The 17595-nt window shown below is 47.3% G+C and overlaps 1 protein-coding gene across 1 annotated transcript; it reads left to right on the top strand.

The window, feature by feature from the left end:
* Window positions 1–306: 306 nt before the first annotated feature.
* LOC149436796 (uncharacterized) lies at window positions 307–14448 on the top strand. The gene is given in 5 exon segments (XM_089661453.1): window positions 307–370; window positions 1981–2056; window positions 5338–5407; window positions 8328–10011; window positions 10014–14448. Coding segments are annotated over 5 exon segments (6168 nt in total). The 3' UTR covers window positions 14288–14448.
* Window positions 14449–17595: the final 3147 nt, after the last annotated feature.

Below are 17595 nucleotides of genomic sequence, written 5' to 3'. Positions count from 1 at the left end.
TTGGAATACGTCTGTAAAATATATTTGTGTCGGCCAACATATTGTAAATAGATGTCGCATGTATCATTTTGTTTTCTAAATATGTTGGAAATATATTTCTCTTCCATATGGGAATGCGCAGCAAGAAATTGAGAATTCTTTTTAATGCATTTTATCCGATTCGCCTACTTTGCCCCATAATTGATATTTCTGGTTGGTAGAATCTTCGCTGAGGACCGCCGTTGGGGAATTTCCGGATTTCTGTGCGTTGGGCGGTTGGTGATTTGGCGCGGTCCGGACATGAGGACTTCTTGGTCTCACGCTGGGATGGGGCTCCTCCTTCTTCTGCTGATGTTCCCCTCATTGGACGGCACCAAGGACATTAATGAAGGTAAGATTCCTATTGGATAATCCTGAACGTGATTTTGAAAATCCGTTGAAAATAACGCCTCGGTTTATGAATTTTTTTACAGATTTTTTACAAATATTTTAACAAATTTTTTACGAATTTTTTTCGCAATACGAAGTGCACTTGCCCGCTTTTTTTCTTTACTGTAGCTCACAGGGTTAGCTGTCACTTTCCCCAGAGCTAAAGGAAACTTTGTTTCTTTTATCTCGGGAAATAAACTAAAAGGAAACTTTTTTTCTTTTATCTCGGGAAATAAACTAAAAGGAAACTTTGTTTCTTTTATCGCAGGAAAGAAACTAAAAGGAAACTCTGTTTCTTTTATCTCGGGAAATAAACTAAAAGGAAACATTGTTTCTTTTATCGCAGGAAAGAAACTAAAAGGAAACTCTGTTTCTTTTATCCCGGGAAATAAACTAAAAGGAAACATTGTTTCTTTTATCGCAGGAAAGAAACTAAAAGGAAACTTTGTTTCTTTTATCTCGGGAAATAAACTAAAAGGAAACATTGTTTCTTTTATCGCAGGAAAGAAACTAAAAGGAAACTCTGTTTCTTTTATCTCTGGAATGAAACTAAAAGAAAACATTGTTTCTTTTATCTCAGGAAAGAAACTAAAAGGAAACTTTGTTTCTTTTATCTTGGGAAAGAAACTAAAAGGAGACATTGTTTCTTTTATCTTGGGAAAGAAAGTAAAAGGAATTTTTTTTTCTTTTATCTCGGGAAAGAGCTCCGCCCATCCGGAAAGAAACTAAAAGGAAACATTGTTTCTTTCAACTCAATAAACTAAAGGGAAACGCTCCAGGTGAGTCTAAATATTCAGTAAACAGGCATCCAGCAGACAGGTGATTATAAAAGGGCGTTACCTAACAAAGAAAACCCTGCCCATTTCATGCTGTTAGCACCACGTGGAAGAGAAATGTCACAAGGCCTGAGAGAGAAAATCATTTCTTGACACCAGAAAGGTGAAGGAGACAAGGAGATCGGCAAAGCTTTACTTACTGGTCAGAATACTGGAGCAAAAGTGATACAAAGATGGAACTGCAACCATCTCACAGAGACGTCCAGGCCGTCAACGGAAGTGAACACCACAACAGGAGCGTCTTCTGACGAGAAGGGTTGAAGAAAATCGCCAAGCAAGTTCACCGCAGTTCGCTAGAGAAGTTTCCCATGACACCATATGGTGTGCACTGCAGAGGAATGGCAGGCATGGGTGTCGTCCACCAAGGAAGCCTCTCCTAAAGCCCATGCACAAAAAAGCTGAGGGGTGTGTTCACTTTCGCATCAACTAATTGGAGTAAAATGGAAGATTTTGTCATCGATGTTCTATTATGAACCTTCCTTCCATGCCATGAGCCGAACAAACGTTCGATTGACCTCGGATCCGTCCCGACGGTGGAGATCGTTCTTGTGTTCACTGAGAGATCGAGTAACATCTTACGTTTCCAAAGGGGTGGACTCGTTTACGCTGAGTGCGGTATATGTACATAAAATGTTTGGGGGTTCTGGCCAAACCAACGACTTTCACATGTAGGAGAGGAATGTCAGAACCGGCCTGGTTGGTCGATTTTTCTCACCATCTCATTTTTTGTTTGCAGCGCCCCAAAAATTTCAGAACTTGGAATACATTCGATCCGTTATTTCCGGGCGTGGCAGCAGACAAGAGAACCTCCGGTAGGTGTGGTGTGTAGAGTCATGTGACTGTCCCGCCCGTCTCTCAGTTGTGCTCGGAAGTCTCCCTCCTCCGGCAGAAATGGCAAAATTTTTGGCATCGATCGAACACAAATCCCCCCCATCCCCCCCTCCTAGTACAAATCCCCCTTGATTACCTCTCCTAACACAGATCCCCCCAATCTCCTCTCCCAGCACCAGTCCTTTTCCTTCATCCCCCCCCCCACCTAGGGAAAATTCCCCCAAATCCCTCCAAATGACCCCTCCGAGCATGAAATCCTCCCATCTTACCCCCCCACCCAGGGGCGGACTGACAACTCATGGGTCCCCCCGGTTTTAGGGGATTATGGGGCCCCTGTGTCCTCGCCCACACCCAAAAAAAGCCTATGAAAAAGCCAATGAAAGGTACCAGCGGCATCTCATGGGGCCCCCTATTGAGCCCGGGCCCCCGGGCAGTGCCCGAGTGCTTGAATGGTCAGTCCGCCCCTGCCCCCACCCATGCCGTTTTAGTAGAAATCCCCCCAAACCTCCTCCCCAAAACCTCCCTCCTACTCCTAGCACGTATCCCCCTATTCCTTCTCCACAAATCACCCCTCCCCCGTTATCCCTATTACCCATCCCAGCATAAATAGCCCCCCATCCAGCACAAATGATCGTTACCCCCCCCTTCATTGTGTACAGTTGCCCCAGCCTGTAAGCTCCGCCCCAGCACCCCCCCTATATATGGCCATGGTGGAGAGTAGGGAAGCCAGCGGCCGTGGTTGCGCCCCAGGCAGCAGTGCGCCCTAGGAGGTTGCCTAGTTCGCCTAGTAGTGGCCGCGGCACCACGCTGCAACCGCGTGCATTCACCGGGGCGGCTGTTAGATATCGCGGGGCGCCATACAGCCTGCCTGACAGGAACCCAACCCCCCCCCAAAAAAAATATCAAAGGATATTTTCAGTAAAATGCCGCGGGTGCGTTGCTGCGCTGGTTGAAGCAGGCGGGGAGGAGGAAATGCGCATCTGAAGAGAGATCCAAATGCTGGCTGCTCTTCAGGGACCAAAGCACATGTGAATCAGTCCTTACTTTTTTTTTATTTTTTTGAGTTTTTATTTTTTTATTTGCTTACTTATTGTACATTTTTTTAGCTGCCCTGTTGGGGGAGGGGCTTTAGTGAAAGATCAGGGGTCTAAAGAAACTCCTGATGTGTCACATTTCAGACAGAGAAAAGGAATGAGGGCGCAGATTGGTCAGTCCCTCGGCTGCGCAGATGAATGAGTAGGAGGCGCTCAGAGGGTTCCTGTTCATTCACAATCTGAAGCATAGCAGATACAGTGCAGTGATGAATGGACACAGGAGTGATCGGTACCCAATGCTCACTGTGTTGATTCAGGAAATGAAGGGACAGCTACTGGGGGGGTAGATATGTCCCTTCATTTCCTGAATGAACACAGTGAGCATTGGGTACCGATCACTCTCTATCCTGAAATGATCCCCCTGTGTGCCTTCAGCAGCTTCCCCATGCAGGCTGCACAGCTTAACCCCTCCCCCCCAGAGGATTTCCTCCCCCCCAGGCATGATATTTAAAGGAATTTTTTATTTTTTATTTTTGTACTTCAACCCCTCCCTCTCCAGAAAATCCCCCCCTTCCTGACTAGGCCATTTTTTGCCATACCGCGCTGCATCACTTTACCTGACAATTGCGCGGTTGTGCAACGCCGCATCCAGATGAAATTTCCGTCCTTTTTTTCCCCACGAATGGAGCTTTCTTTCGGTGGTATTTGATCCCCTTTGAGGTTTTGTTTTGTTTTTTTCGACGTTATAAACAAAAACAAAATGACAATTTTGCAAAAAAAAACAATAAAAATTTTTTTTAATTTCGTCATAAATTTCGGCCAAAATGTATTCCGCTCCGTGTCTTCGCTAAAAAAAATTCACAATTAATTGGTTTACGTGACAGTTATAGCGTTTACAAATGGCAGGATAGATACGGGGATTTTTTTATACTAATCATGGCGGCGATCAGCGACTTATAGCGGGACTGCGGCGGACATTCTGACACTGGGGGGGGGGGACTGACTTGGTGTCACTGACATCCCCAGTGACACCAACACAGTGATCAGTGCCAATAAAAAGCCCTGACACTGTACTAATGGCACTGGGCAGGAAGGGGTTAACATGAGGGGCGATCAAAGGGTTAACTGTGTGCTGTTTTACTAGGGAGACATGCTGTGCAGAGAGATACAAAGCAGCATGTCCTTGCTGGCAGGAGAATTACCATAGGGGCGGTCAAAGAGTTACCTGTGTGCTGTGTCTTTGTGCTTCACTGTACTCACACTGCTTTGGATGGCTGTGCTGTGCAGAGAGATGCAAAGCAGCATGTCCTTGCTGGCAGGAGAGTTACCATGGGGGGGGTCAAAGGCAGGGGCGGACTGACCATTTGGAAACTCGGGAGGGCCCGAGGTCAGTAGGGGGCCCCATGAGATGCCCCTGGTACCTGTTTCATAGGCTTTTTTGAGTTTAGGCAAGGACACGGGGGCCACCTTATCCCCTATTGCCCGGGGGCCCCATGAGTTGTCAGTCCGCCCCTGGTCAAAGGGTTACCTGTGTGCTGTGTGTTGGGAGACATGCTATGCAGAGAGATACAAAGCAGCATGTCCTTGCTGGCAGGAGAGAGATTTGTGGTGCTTACACTCAGGTCTCTCCCCTGTCACTGTTTATCGGCAGTCGCCGGGTACCAGGGGGGAAGGGGGGGGAATCTCCGGCCGGGACCCGGTGATCAACATCTGTAGCTGCCAATGGCAGCGCAGCGTGCACGCGCAGCCCCTATCTAGAAATGCGAAATCACATATATATATATATATACACAAGGATTTGCTCAGCCGGCCCCCCGTAGCCGTATTTCTTCTATAGGGCGGCGGGGAAGCGGATAAATGTAAATTTGTTTTCTAGGGGAGAGGAAAGCGGAGATCTACTTACCTAATCCTCCCAGCAGAAGACCGGTCCGGCACCCCCCCAGAGGTCTTGAATAGTGGACTGTTCCTGATGTCACCAAGTCCAGAGCAGGCTCCAGAGACCAGGAACAGTCCACTGCAGGACTATGGGGGAGCGCTGTTTTCCGGTGGATACAAGGATTGGGTGAGTATAGGCTTTCTCCTCACCCCTAGAAAAAAAACAGCAGTTGACCGGTGCAGCGTGGGCACAGCCCGCCCTCACGGGAAATGTTTTTTGGGGGTTTTTTTTCTGGAGTTGCGCTTTAAGATGACAACGAAGCGAGTCTTTATTTGTCGCCGTTTCTTCGCAGGTTTGGAAGTGAGACTATACAGAGGTGGACGGAGGCAATCAATCGAGGAGACCAGAACGCCATAGAGCAGGTCAGTCAACAACCCAAACCCATCATATTGCACCTCACCCATCGCCAGATGCCTTCGTTTTCTTTTTTAGGCTTTTTTCTCCCCCCTTTCACCTGGTGGCCAAAAACACACCATCCTGCGTGAGAACGCCCCCACTCTGGGCGAAGGAGCAACAGAGACACCTTTGTACAGCAGCATTGCCAGCCGGGGGGGAAAGGAGTTTTAGGCGGACTAACAGATTTAGCTACACTAACAAACGAAAGCCAAACTTAATAATCAGCTACGGCAGCAGATTTTTTTTTCCTTTTTAGGATCAAGGTGTTACATCAATAAATAAAAAGGCTGAAGGATAAAGGATTGAGCCCAACGCTGTCCTTTGAAAGCTTGCTACATGTGGCAGTCTCTCCCCTTGTGAATCCCTGGATGTCCCTTTTGCTCCTTCTGCTCCCAGGCCTTGATCCCATTCATGCCATACTACTGAATGGATCCTCCTGAGCCAGCCCGAGCCCAGCCTGGAGACCAGCCCCCTTAGATCTAGGGGACCCCTCCCAGGCCACTGACAGCCTCCTCAGCACCCCATCTTTCACCCAACTTCTCAGCTGGCCCGACTCTCCCATATTTATGGGTTGGCCTCACCACTCTTCCAGGGCCTCCTAACCTGGGATTGTTTAGACTCCCACAAACATGCAGATTAGGTCTCCACCCCTTCTGCCCACTGGCTTCTGGAAGCTTCAATGGTCCTCTAGAACCAGGTGGAGGTGATAGAGCCCAACTAGCTACGTCATCCAGCTTTACCTGCAGTAACCCAGCCTTAATCATAGACTACCATGAGTCATACACATTAGATTTGCCTACACTATTCTAGTAGCACACTAGAGGGCGCTACAGGTGAATGGCTTCCAGGGTTTGCAGAGTGGAGGCGCTAACACAGGAAAAACCTGGCTGAGTAGCAGCCAGACATCTCCTAGGCAATGGTCTCCCGCCATAACCGAGCCTCCCCACTGTACCGATCAGCTGCTCAGGCCTTCTCCTTCCAGGTCTCTCCACATGAACATCCGTCAGCTTCCTCGGTGAGGCATCCAGAGCTAGACAGGGACAGCCATGGGGCCAGATTCAACCCTGGGGCCACAGTTTGCCCAGGTCTGCTCTAACCCCTCTTCCCATAACAATGATGCCTGACCGTGCCGCAGGCTCTTAGTGGAAATGTGAAAATATATCTTAACAGGTTTATAGATGACAAAGGACCCCCAGAGCACTATGGGGTACAGAACTCTTCCTCCTCGTTTTATCGAGATGAGAAGGAGGGAGATGTTGTGGACCAAGTAGAGGAGAACCCAGGCAGGGCTGACACAGCTGCATGGCACTGAAGCCAAACACTTGGAGTCGAGCTCCTCACAGGATTTCCACCGCCATCAAGATGTATTCTTCTGTGAAATGTATTGCAGAGATTTCCTGATCACTTACCGGCCGTGACACCATAAAGATCCTTTATTAATGTACGTGTCCCATTCATTCTAAGACGGGGGTCTCCAGACGTTCTAAACAAAGGGCCAGTGTACCGCCCTTTAGACTTTAGGGGGGCATCAGTGGGAGTAATAGTACCCCATCATTGGTATCAGTGGGAGGAATAGTGCCCCATCATTGGTGTCAGTGGGAGGAATAGTGCCCAATCATTGGTGTCAGTGGGAGGAATAGTGCCCCATCATTGGTATCAGTGGGAGGAATAGTGCCCCATCATTGGTATCAGTGGGAGGAATAGTGCCCAATCATTGGTGTCAGTGGGAGGAATAGTGCCCCATCATTGGTGTCAGTAGGAGGAAGAATAGTGCCCCATCATTGGTATCAGTGGGAGGAATAGTCCCCCATCATTGGTGTCAGTGGGAGGAATAGTGCCCCATCATTGGTGTCAGTGGGAGGAATAGTGCTCCATCATTGGTATCAGTGGGAGGAATAGTGCCCCATCATTGGTGTCAGTAGGAGGAAGAATAGTGCCCCATCATTGGTATCAGTGGGAGGAATAGTGCCCCATAATTGGTGTCAGTGGGAGGAATAGTGCCCCATCATTGGTGTCAGTGGGAGGAATAGTGCTCCATCATTGGTATCAGTGGGAGGAATAGTGCCCCATCATTGGTGTCAGTAGGAGGAAGAATAGTGCCCCATCATTGGTATCAGTGGGAGGAATAGTGCCCCATAATTGGTGTCAGTGGGAGGAATAGTGCCCCATCATTGGTGTCATTGGGAGGAATAGCGCCCCATCATTGGTGTAAGTGGGAGGAATAGTGTCCCATCATTGGTGTCAGTGGGAGGAATAGTGTCCCATCATTGGTGTCAGTGGGAGGAATAGTGCCCCATCATTTTTTGTCAGTGGGAGGAATAGTGCCCCATCATTGGTGTCTGTGTAAAGGAATAGTACCCCACCATTGGTGTCAGTGGGAGGAATAGTGCCCCATCATTGGTGTCAGTGGGAGGAATAGTGCTCCATCATTGGTGTCAGTGGGAGGAATGGTGCCCCATCATTGGTGTCAGGTGGAGGAATAGTGCCCCATCATTGGTATCAGTGGGAGGAATAGTGTCCCATCATTGGTGTCAGTGGGAGGAATAGTGCCCTATCATTGGTGTCAGTGGGAGGAATAGTGCCCTATCATTGGTATCAGTGGAAGGAATAGTGCCCCATCATTGGTGTCAGTGGGAGGAATAATGCCCCATCATTGGTGTCAGTGGGAGGAATAGTGCCCCATCATTGGTGTCACTGGAAGGAATAGTGCCCCATCATTGGTGTCAGTGGGAGGAATAATGCCCCATCATTGGTGTCAGTGGGAGGAATAGTGCCCCATCATTGGTGTCACTGGAAGGAATAGTGCCCCATCATTGGTGTCAGTGGAAGGAATAATGCCCCGTCTTTTCAGAAGCCTCATCTCATCCACATGTATGTTCTCCACAGGTGGCGTCCAGCTCCGCGAACAGAAATGATGACGTCGATCTGACAGAAACACCCCCGCTTGACGCCTATGATCATCAAATTATCATCCAACTTGAGCGAGATGACACCGTCCAAAGTTCCGCAGATTTCTTGTACAATAAGGAAACACCCGGGGGGCGACCAAAAACCCTCCTAGAATGGGATGAGAAGTCCGGACAGTTCAGACTACGGAAACCCGAGGGAAGCAACGCTGTCGAGATAACGGAAAACACCAAACTTTCTGTGGTGGGGCATGGAGGCCACAGAGAAGGAAAGGTGTCAGTGGGTGGGAAAACGGCCGATCAGCTGGCAGAAGTCATTGCTAAACTTCTGGAACCCACATCTCCTCTACACTGGTCCTCAAATCAAGGCGCCATTAAAAAGATAAGTCTAGTTTCCTGTAACGTAGGAGCTGGAGATGAAGGGGAAGACTTTTTAAAAAAGTTTTTCCTAGAAATGGAAAACAGAAAAATCACCGTCGGTCGGGTTTCGGCTCGCACAGTTGAGGTCATAGTTGAAGAGGATGGAAGAAAATTGACGAGGGACTCAGGCGACCCAGAAATTGAGTACAGGTACAATCCGACGCACAAGATCAACAAAGACAACAATCTCAGAGACGTGAGGGACGCAAAAAGAAGAATCCCAGAGTGGCAGAAGAACCCGAACCTGGCTGTGGAGTATGACCCGCTGGCTCCAAAAAACATTCCAATCAACCTGTATTATACGGAGGGAGGAAAGACTTACAGTATTTCGGACGACCACCTTGACCAGGTTATGAAAGAGACCACAAAGGATCATTTTGAATCGAAGGTTGGCGATGAAGATCTGAATATCCAAAGGCTCCAGGTCTATACAGAATCCGGGTCTGCTGAACCTGTGGACGTGTCAACTGTAGACAGTATGGATGGACTGTTAAAAAACATTAAATATATAATACAAACCTCAAATTCAAAACGATGGGAACTGCTCCAAAAATACAGAGCGCAATTGCAGAAAGATGGCGTACGGCTAGACAAAAATATCAAACTGAAAGACACGTGGCGGAAAGTAAAAAGAGTATACCGTAACCAAAATCAGGGGGAGACCATTTTCGAGAAAATCGAAACTGAAATGGCAAATTACAAACGGTATTTTCGATTTAAACATTACGTCTACAGCATAAACATGGACGACTTTTACGTGAACCTGCATGGGACCACGGACGAAGAACAAGTTCCGGAAGTCAAAAAACATAAAAATGATATTCAAAATAAAGAGAAGGAGGGAGGGGAGGGGGGGAATCGAAAAACAAACATAAATCACGTTACCTATAAGGAAATGGGGGAAAACATGAAGAACAAAGGCAAATTTGTGGACATGGCGGAAAAATGGGTCAGTGGTAGAGAAGGTGAAATTGGGCAAATTACTCCTTACGATGGAATGGCTGTTCTGGCGACCCATATATCCGAGTCTGTCAGGAACCCAGAGATGTTTATCGTCAATCGTCAACTGTGGGATCTTCACCAGTCGTGGAGGGAGTTCCGTCACCACAACCCGATGACGAGAGGGAGGACGTGGGCAGGAAACCACGCTGCTATAGGACTAGACTACGAGACGTATGATCAGAACGTGCGGGGGCAGATCAAAAAGAAAACACTGTCTGTTGTGAAGAAATGGACAATCCAGAAAAACGGCAAGACTTTAAGAGCAGTCCGGAATCCAGTCATCCGGAACCAATGCCGTTAGACCTAGTAAAAACAAAAATGGAGGGTGTGATCCGGCCACTAGACCCCATAGTCTCGGAGACACAAAGAAGGCCTTTATCTGAAGAAAAAAGAAATGATCTTCTGACCATTGAAAAGCAAGGGAGAGAAAATTCTCTCGAGACAGAATTCCGCTTGAAGATGATGGAAGACCGGAAGGAACTTGTAGAGAAAATAAGTGCCGAAATCGGAGAACAGACAGCAGAGGACCTGTCCAGATACCAGAAAATGAAGTCGGTTGAGAGATACGAAGGAGGCATCAAGATAGTTCTGCAGAATAAACAAGACCCTTCGGACACAAAGGAGATTTTAATGCCCGTTATGAAGGACACTTTGAAATCAGAAGATGTACTCAACTCATACTTTGGAGAAAGCCATTCGGTCGCCGGCAAAATAAACCATGGCTTGGGAATCTATGGGACTTTGATGGGTTTTCAAGCTGCAAACCAGATGTTTGCTGAGGGTCGGAAATGGGAAGGAGGCGTCACGTTAGTGCAAGGTGTGCACGGAGTGACCGAAATGGTCGGTGTCAATGAGGCGGTTAATGGTTTTGTTGGCGACATTGCCCAAAAATCGATAGTGAAAATTTCTACACGTCTAGAGGAAACTGCAGCCGAAGAGTTCACAAGTAGTATATCCAAAGTTGGCAGTGTTGCTAGGGAAATTCCCATCCTCTCAGCTGCTTTTACTGCCTTTAATATATATGAGGACCTCAACCAAAACAGTTCCGTAGGCATAGCCGATGCGGTGCTGGATGGAGCTATATTTATCACAGCCCTGGCTGGTCCGGAAATGCTTCCAGTGACTGTCGCTTTAACGATCATACGTCTAGTTATTGATCCGCTCTACCACGACATTAAGAAGAAGCTCGATGCTTTACCTCCAGATGCCAGTGGATGGAAAAAATTTACGGCTGTTAGTGAAGGGGTTGTCCTAGCCGTAAAAGATGTGGCCAAAGGTTTTCTGGAAATACTGAAACAGATAGATGTCTATGGAATGATCTATAATGTTTACAGCCTGGAAGAGGAACATGCAAAGGACATGGACACCGTGCGCAAGCTGCAGACTGCTGAAAATTACTTCAAGATCTTAGATGAAAATGATGGGGATGCATGCCACAAAAAGATAGACTTTACTCAAGGGGAAAGGTCTGCCTATGGTGGCAACCTAAGAGTTGAGCTAACAGACCACAGTTCAATGAAAATTACTTGGACTGATCCCGTTACCTCGAAAAGAATTGAAAAAGTGATCCAGTTTGAGAAGGACTGTGAAGTTGATGATGTAGTCTTGGGAATCGGAGAAGCTGTAAATATTACATTGCAACAGAAAACTGCAACCGCTTTATGGTTCATTCCTCTAGAAACAGAGGAGGTCATTTCTTCCGAGACGTTAGATGACAAATCCTTATATGGCACCTACATAGGCAATGCCAAAGCCAACCGCTTCTTTGCTGTGCAACAAAATATCATCAAAGACTTTTCTTACACTCTTGATAAATATCACTACGAGCTTTATGGTGGCAATGGCAACGATATATTTTTTTTAGGTCCACAGATGAGTTTTGTCCATGGTGGGAACGGTCAAGACACTTACTACGTTCCCCTTGATGGAGGGAAAACTGAGATTTATAACCAAGCAACCGACAAACTGATGGACCTTTTAGTTTTCAACATTACGTTTCCACAATTGGATGCTAGCAAAATAGGAAACGATCTCAAGCTCTTTCACAACAATCTTCATGAAGTATGGATTAAAAATTGGTTTCTTGGAGCGGAATACCAGCACATGAGCTTTAAAACTTCAGACGGAGTTTTATTTGATGTTGGGCAAGTCCAGTTCACTGGAAAAGTCGAATTACAGCCAGTGACCATCGATTTTTCAAGTCAAGATTCTCTCAGAAACATTGACCTTCAAAACTCAGCTTGGAAAACAGTAGTTCATGTCATAGGAACAAACTTTGATGACGATATAAACGGAAACCGGCTGAACAATGTGATCCAGGGACGAGGTGGTGCAAATACTGTTGCCGGTCGAGAGGGAAAAGACATGTATGTTATACAGGAAAAGGGGATCTGTGATACCATCGATAATTTTGCAAATGATGACTTAATGGACATGGTCGAGTTGCCTGCGTATCTTGGAAGCCTAAAAGTCAAAATAGAGCCCCCACTTTCTCTGAAGATATGGGACTCCAATGGGAAGATCTGTGTCATCGTCAAAGACTGGAAGAGAGGATGGCAATGGCAGCACATCATATTCAAAACCAAAGATTTTGCCGTATTTCAGGTTTCCAATACAACGGCAGAGCCAGAAATCAGCCCACTGATATTGGACTATAGCGACTCCGAAGAAGGAGTCAATATTGACTTGAACACCATTTCTGGAAACGAACATATAATGACTGTGATTGGCTCCTCACACCATGATTCTATCCAAGGAAACGATAAAGCAAACTTCATTAAAAAAAGCCAAGGTGGAGGCTCTGTAACAGGAGGAGATGGCAGTGATACATACATCATTGCTTGTGGCCAGGGTACCATCTTCATTAATAATTTTGCAGACGATGGCATGATGGATGTTCTGTATATTAAGGAGAAATACAGCTCTCTGAGTTTCACCGTTAAAATGCGTTATGCAATATCGGGTCTCCTTTTGTCTGTACATCGTGATCTTTATATTCGAAGTAGTGAAAACTGTGACATTATCATTCTTTCTTGGTTCGCGTTAGAAAAATACAGACATTTACAGTTTCGGACAGAGGATGGAGTAATCTTTAGCATTCCCAGTGGAACCAAACCCGTTGTCTATGCCATCGATAAATCCAGAGATACAGAAGGTACGGAGGTTCTAGACACCAGGTCTGGCGTGTATCAAGGGGCAACCAAGATAATTGGGCCTCCTGGATACGTTGAGATATATGGCAATGAAAAAGACAACTACATAGACCCAGAGACAAATGGAGCATCGTTGACTGGTGGAGATGGAAGCGATACCTACCAACTAAGAAAAAACTACGAAGGCAGCTACGATATCGAGAATCGGGCAACTGACCAAAAAGTGGATTATCTTGTTCTTGACGTCAACTTTAGAGATATCCAGTGTACAATACAGACAGGTTCTGTTCCAACCATTAGGCACGTGGTGTTAACTGCCCCGTCAGTTGCCAAATGGCGTTGTTACCTGATTCATTTTGGCAGAAGTGAAAATGACAGACATTTGATAGTTCAGACCAATGACGTGTGGTTCACCTTCTCAGAGGAGACCTTAGAGGTGCAGCCCTTACTTTCAGACTACAGGCTTTACAATAAAGAGTTACATCTCGATCTCTCGGCAGAAAGTCTTCAATCTTTGCCAACCGTGTACGGATCTCTTCAGGAAAGAAACTTTGTTGATGGCAATTCTTTGAATAACACGATTGTAGGGGGTAAAAATACAGATCTACTCTGTGGTGAAGATGGGAATGATGTTCTCCAAGGGTCGGGTGGGAAAGACTACCTTTCAGGTGGACCTGGAGATGACCAAGTCCATGGAGGTGAAGGAGAAGACCTCATTCTTGGTGAAGCAGGGAACGACCTCATCTATCCGGGTCCAGGAGCTGATACAGTTTATGGAGGCACAGGGTCAGATACCTTACTGTTCTTAGGGAACATCAGCAGTGAATCCGGTGTGTTTGTCAGTTTGCATCTCGGCTTCGGATCAGGCACAGACGCTGAGGGAGACCTCTACTTTGGGATGGAGAATATACTGGGCACCAGCTATGATGACGTTCTTGTAGGAAACGATGACGACAACTACCTCAACGGTGCAGGAGGCAACGATCTTATCCAGCCAATGGGTGGACACGACGTTCTTCACGGAGGAGAAGGAAAAGACGCGTATAACCTCATAGATGCCTCCGGTACAAAAATGATCAATAACTTTGCCATGGACGGAGAAGAGGACCTGATCTACATTGACGATCCCGATCACGTAGAAATCAGTCAGTCGAAATCCAACGACGACCACGAGTTGGCCTTCTATGATAGCGCAGAACCCTACGCAAGGCTCAGAGTCTTGATCAAAAACTGGTACGTATCGGAAGAGAACAGACATCTCCGGATGTACAGCCGCAGCAGGGGAGAAGTCGTTCTCACCTTGTTCTCTGGTGACCATCACAGACAAATTTTAGAAAACAGGATGGAGAAAGTATACAAGGAATAAATTCACAGAAAAGAGTCAAATTGTAATACTAAAAAAATGATAAAGCCGCGCCAATCCTACAATAAATCTGTTACTTTGTTACTGTATAGCCGACCCTTCTGCCTGCAGTGCTGCCATTCCCGGTGTTGGACCTCCTCAATACTGGACACTTTAACCCCCGTCCTGCCCAGGCTTCTCTTCAGCTTTCAATGCAGTTACTCAGTCATGCAACGCTGTAGCCATATACATGTTTTATCATCTTTTTCAAATACAAATAGAGCTTTCTTTTGGTGGAATTTTTTGCTTTTTGCTATATAAACTAAAAAAAGACGAGAAATTTAAAAAAAATATATGTTCTTCTTAATCTCTGATATATCATTTTGCAAATAGATAATCTTTCTTCATAAATTAAGGCCAAACGTTTAATCCGCTACATTTCTGTGGTAAAAATAACCCGAATCCGTGTATGTGTGGGAAAGTTATAGAGTCTACAAATGATGGGATGTGTATGTGATAATCGATCAATCCTGATGTATTGACGATCGATCTCATTATTGATGCCCTGAAATGCCAGGATGGTACAAATCCCCCCAAATGTCAGAACAGTACAAATCCCCCCCAAATGTCAGGACGGTACAAATCCCCCCAAATGTCAGGATGGTACAAATAACCCCAAATGTCAGGATGGTACAAATACCCCCAAATGTCAGGACAGTACAAATCCCCCCACAAATGTCAGGATGGTACAAATCCCCCCAAATGTCAGGACGGTACAAATCCCCCCCAAATGACAGGACAGTACAAATCCCCCCAAATGTCAGGACGGTACAAATCCCCCCCAAATGTCAGGACAGTACAAATCCCCCCAAATGTCAGGATGGTACAAATCCTTCCAAATGTCAGGACAGTACAAATCCCCCCAAATGTCAGGACAGTACAAATCCCCCCCAAATGTCAGGACAGTACAAATCCCCCCAAATGTCAAGACGGTACAAATCCCCCCAAATGTCAGGACGGTACAAATCCCCCCAAATGTCAGGACGGTACAAATCCTCCCAAATGTCAGGACGGTACAAATCCTCCCAAATGTCAGGACGGTACAAATCCCCCCAAATGTCAGGACGGTACAAATCCCCTCAAATGTCAGGACGGTACAAATCCCCCCAAATGTCAGGATGGTACAAATCCCCCCAAATGTCAGGATGGTACAAATCCCCCCACAAATGTCAGGACAGTACAAATCCCCCCAAATGTCAGGACGGTACAAATCCCCTCAAATGTCAGGATAGTACAAATCCCCCCAAATGTCAGGACAGTACAAATACCCCCCAAATGTCAGGACAGTACAAATCCCCCCCAAATGTCATGGAAGACAACAAATTTTGATATCAAATCAAAAATAGACCCCCCTCCCCCAAAAAAAACCCAGAACTGCGGAAAATTGCAATGGTCCCTGACAGCATGAAAAACAAAGTATCAAAGGGAGCAGGGACTAAGGCTTCCCAAACAGGGTCAATTAAAAAATATATACCCTCACAGGAGAAACCGACTCCAGGGAGACACAGTAGTCACCATACGGAAGAAGACGTGGATATGGATAAAGTAGAAGAACAAGAAGAGAGCTCACAGATGCCTACTAAATGTTAGGGACCAACCAGCGGTAGCCTCTAGTGCTCCACAGACCAGAATTCCCCAGGAGCGCAGAATCTAAGTTCCGACCTGCTTGTTCACCAGGGCCCCTGATGGTGGGGATGGACTTGGAGCAAGCCAAAACCAGGTCGCGGCCCCTGGGTGCAACCAGCTGTGGTAGAGGCACCTGTCGATGGTACGCAGCAGGTGAGAGTCTGATGTGAGGAGGTAGAGTAAGCGAGGTCAGACAGGCCGGGTCGGTAACAGCGGAGCAGGTCGGTACAAACGGCAGGCAGAAGAATAAACGGGTCACGGTCCGGGTTCGGCAACAGGAGATCAAAGGCGCAGGAGTAGGCAGGAGAATGGTCAGGCAAGCCAGGGGTCAGAGCAGGAGACAGTCAACGAATCAGGGTCAGGCAGGGTCAGCAGCAAAGCAATCTCTCAGGATACAGGAAAAGACCATACGGCAACTAAGCACTGTCAGAGCCTGTTTATATAGGGCGCCCTGTGCTCCTATTGGTGCCAGGAGCGCGTCCGTGATCGTGAGTGCGCATGCGCGAGTGCCGTTGCCATCGCGGGCGCCCAGGTCCTAGTGCCCGCATGCTAGTGCGCCTTGGCACACCGCACATGCGCAGATTTGCATGCCGCGATCCAGCCCGAGATCCCTGACACTAAAGCAGAAATAGCAGAAATGTTTAAAGGTGTCAGGAATGGACTCAGCACTGGTGGTGGGACTCACCTGCCGTGTGGGCTGCAGTACCAGGGCTGACCAGCGGGTGCTCTCAGCAGCCAGAAGCTCACTCCTGCAGTCAGCCAACACCTGGGGCTGATTGCAGGAGGTGTATTTAAGGAATGACCAGGCCTGTGATCAGTGCCTTGGTGTATTTTTCCCATGAGCCCCTGTACCTTGTATCCTGTGTTCCTGTTCCTGTGCCTATCTGATTTGTTGCAGACTCTGCATTGTTCCTGACCCTGCTGACCGTCTCCTGTTGAACCCCTGGCTTGCCTGACCATCCTTCTGCCTGATCCTCTGTACCGCGCTGCCCGTGTGTTCCTGAACCCGCTTGTGACCCTGACTATTCTCTGCCTGCTCCTCCGGTACCTCACTGCCCGCACGTTGCTGACCTGGCCTGCCTGACTACGCCTTACGCTACCCAGGCGATCCATCCATCCTGCACGGATCCAGTCACTACTGTCCAAACCTGCCAGCCCCTTCACATCAGGCTTTCCCCCAGTACATACCCTCGGCGGACCCCTCTACCACAGTTGGGTGCACTCAGGGGCCGCGACCTGGTCTCAGTCCTGCGCCAAGTCCATCCCCACCATCAGGGGCTCTGGTGAAAAGGCAGACTGGGGCTTAGACTCCGCGCCCTGGGGAATCCTGGTCTGTGGGTCACTAGAGATCCCACCGGGCGGTGCCTGACGGTATCTTACGGCCCGTCTGACCATTCCACCTCTCCAGCCCTGACTACGCCTGTGTTCCTGAAGCCTGCTACTTCCCTGTGTCAGTCCACACATTTCTGGTCACACCCGGATCCCTAACAAAAGAACTCGAAAGATCCCTAAAACAGGAACTGGAGAAATTACACAAAGACCAAATATTATCAAGGCTGGAGGAGACGGAAGAAAAACTAGACAAGCATGCCCAAATTATACAGAAATTAGAAAAACGGGCGATGGAAATGAGGAAAGAACAAAGA

The sequence above is a fragment of the Staurois parvus genome, unplaced genomic scaffold, assembly GCF_062004578.1.
Source record: "Staurois parvus isolate SC_StPar_1 unplaced genomic scaffold, SC_StPar_1.0 ptg001342l, whole genome shotgun sequence".
Taxonomy (NCBI): domain Eukaryota; kingdom Metazoa; phylum Chordata; class Amphibia; order Anura; family Ranidae; genus Staurois; species Staurois parvus.
Note: the sequence above shows the minus strand (reverse complement) of the source record. Positions and strands in the feature narration are given on the sequence as shown.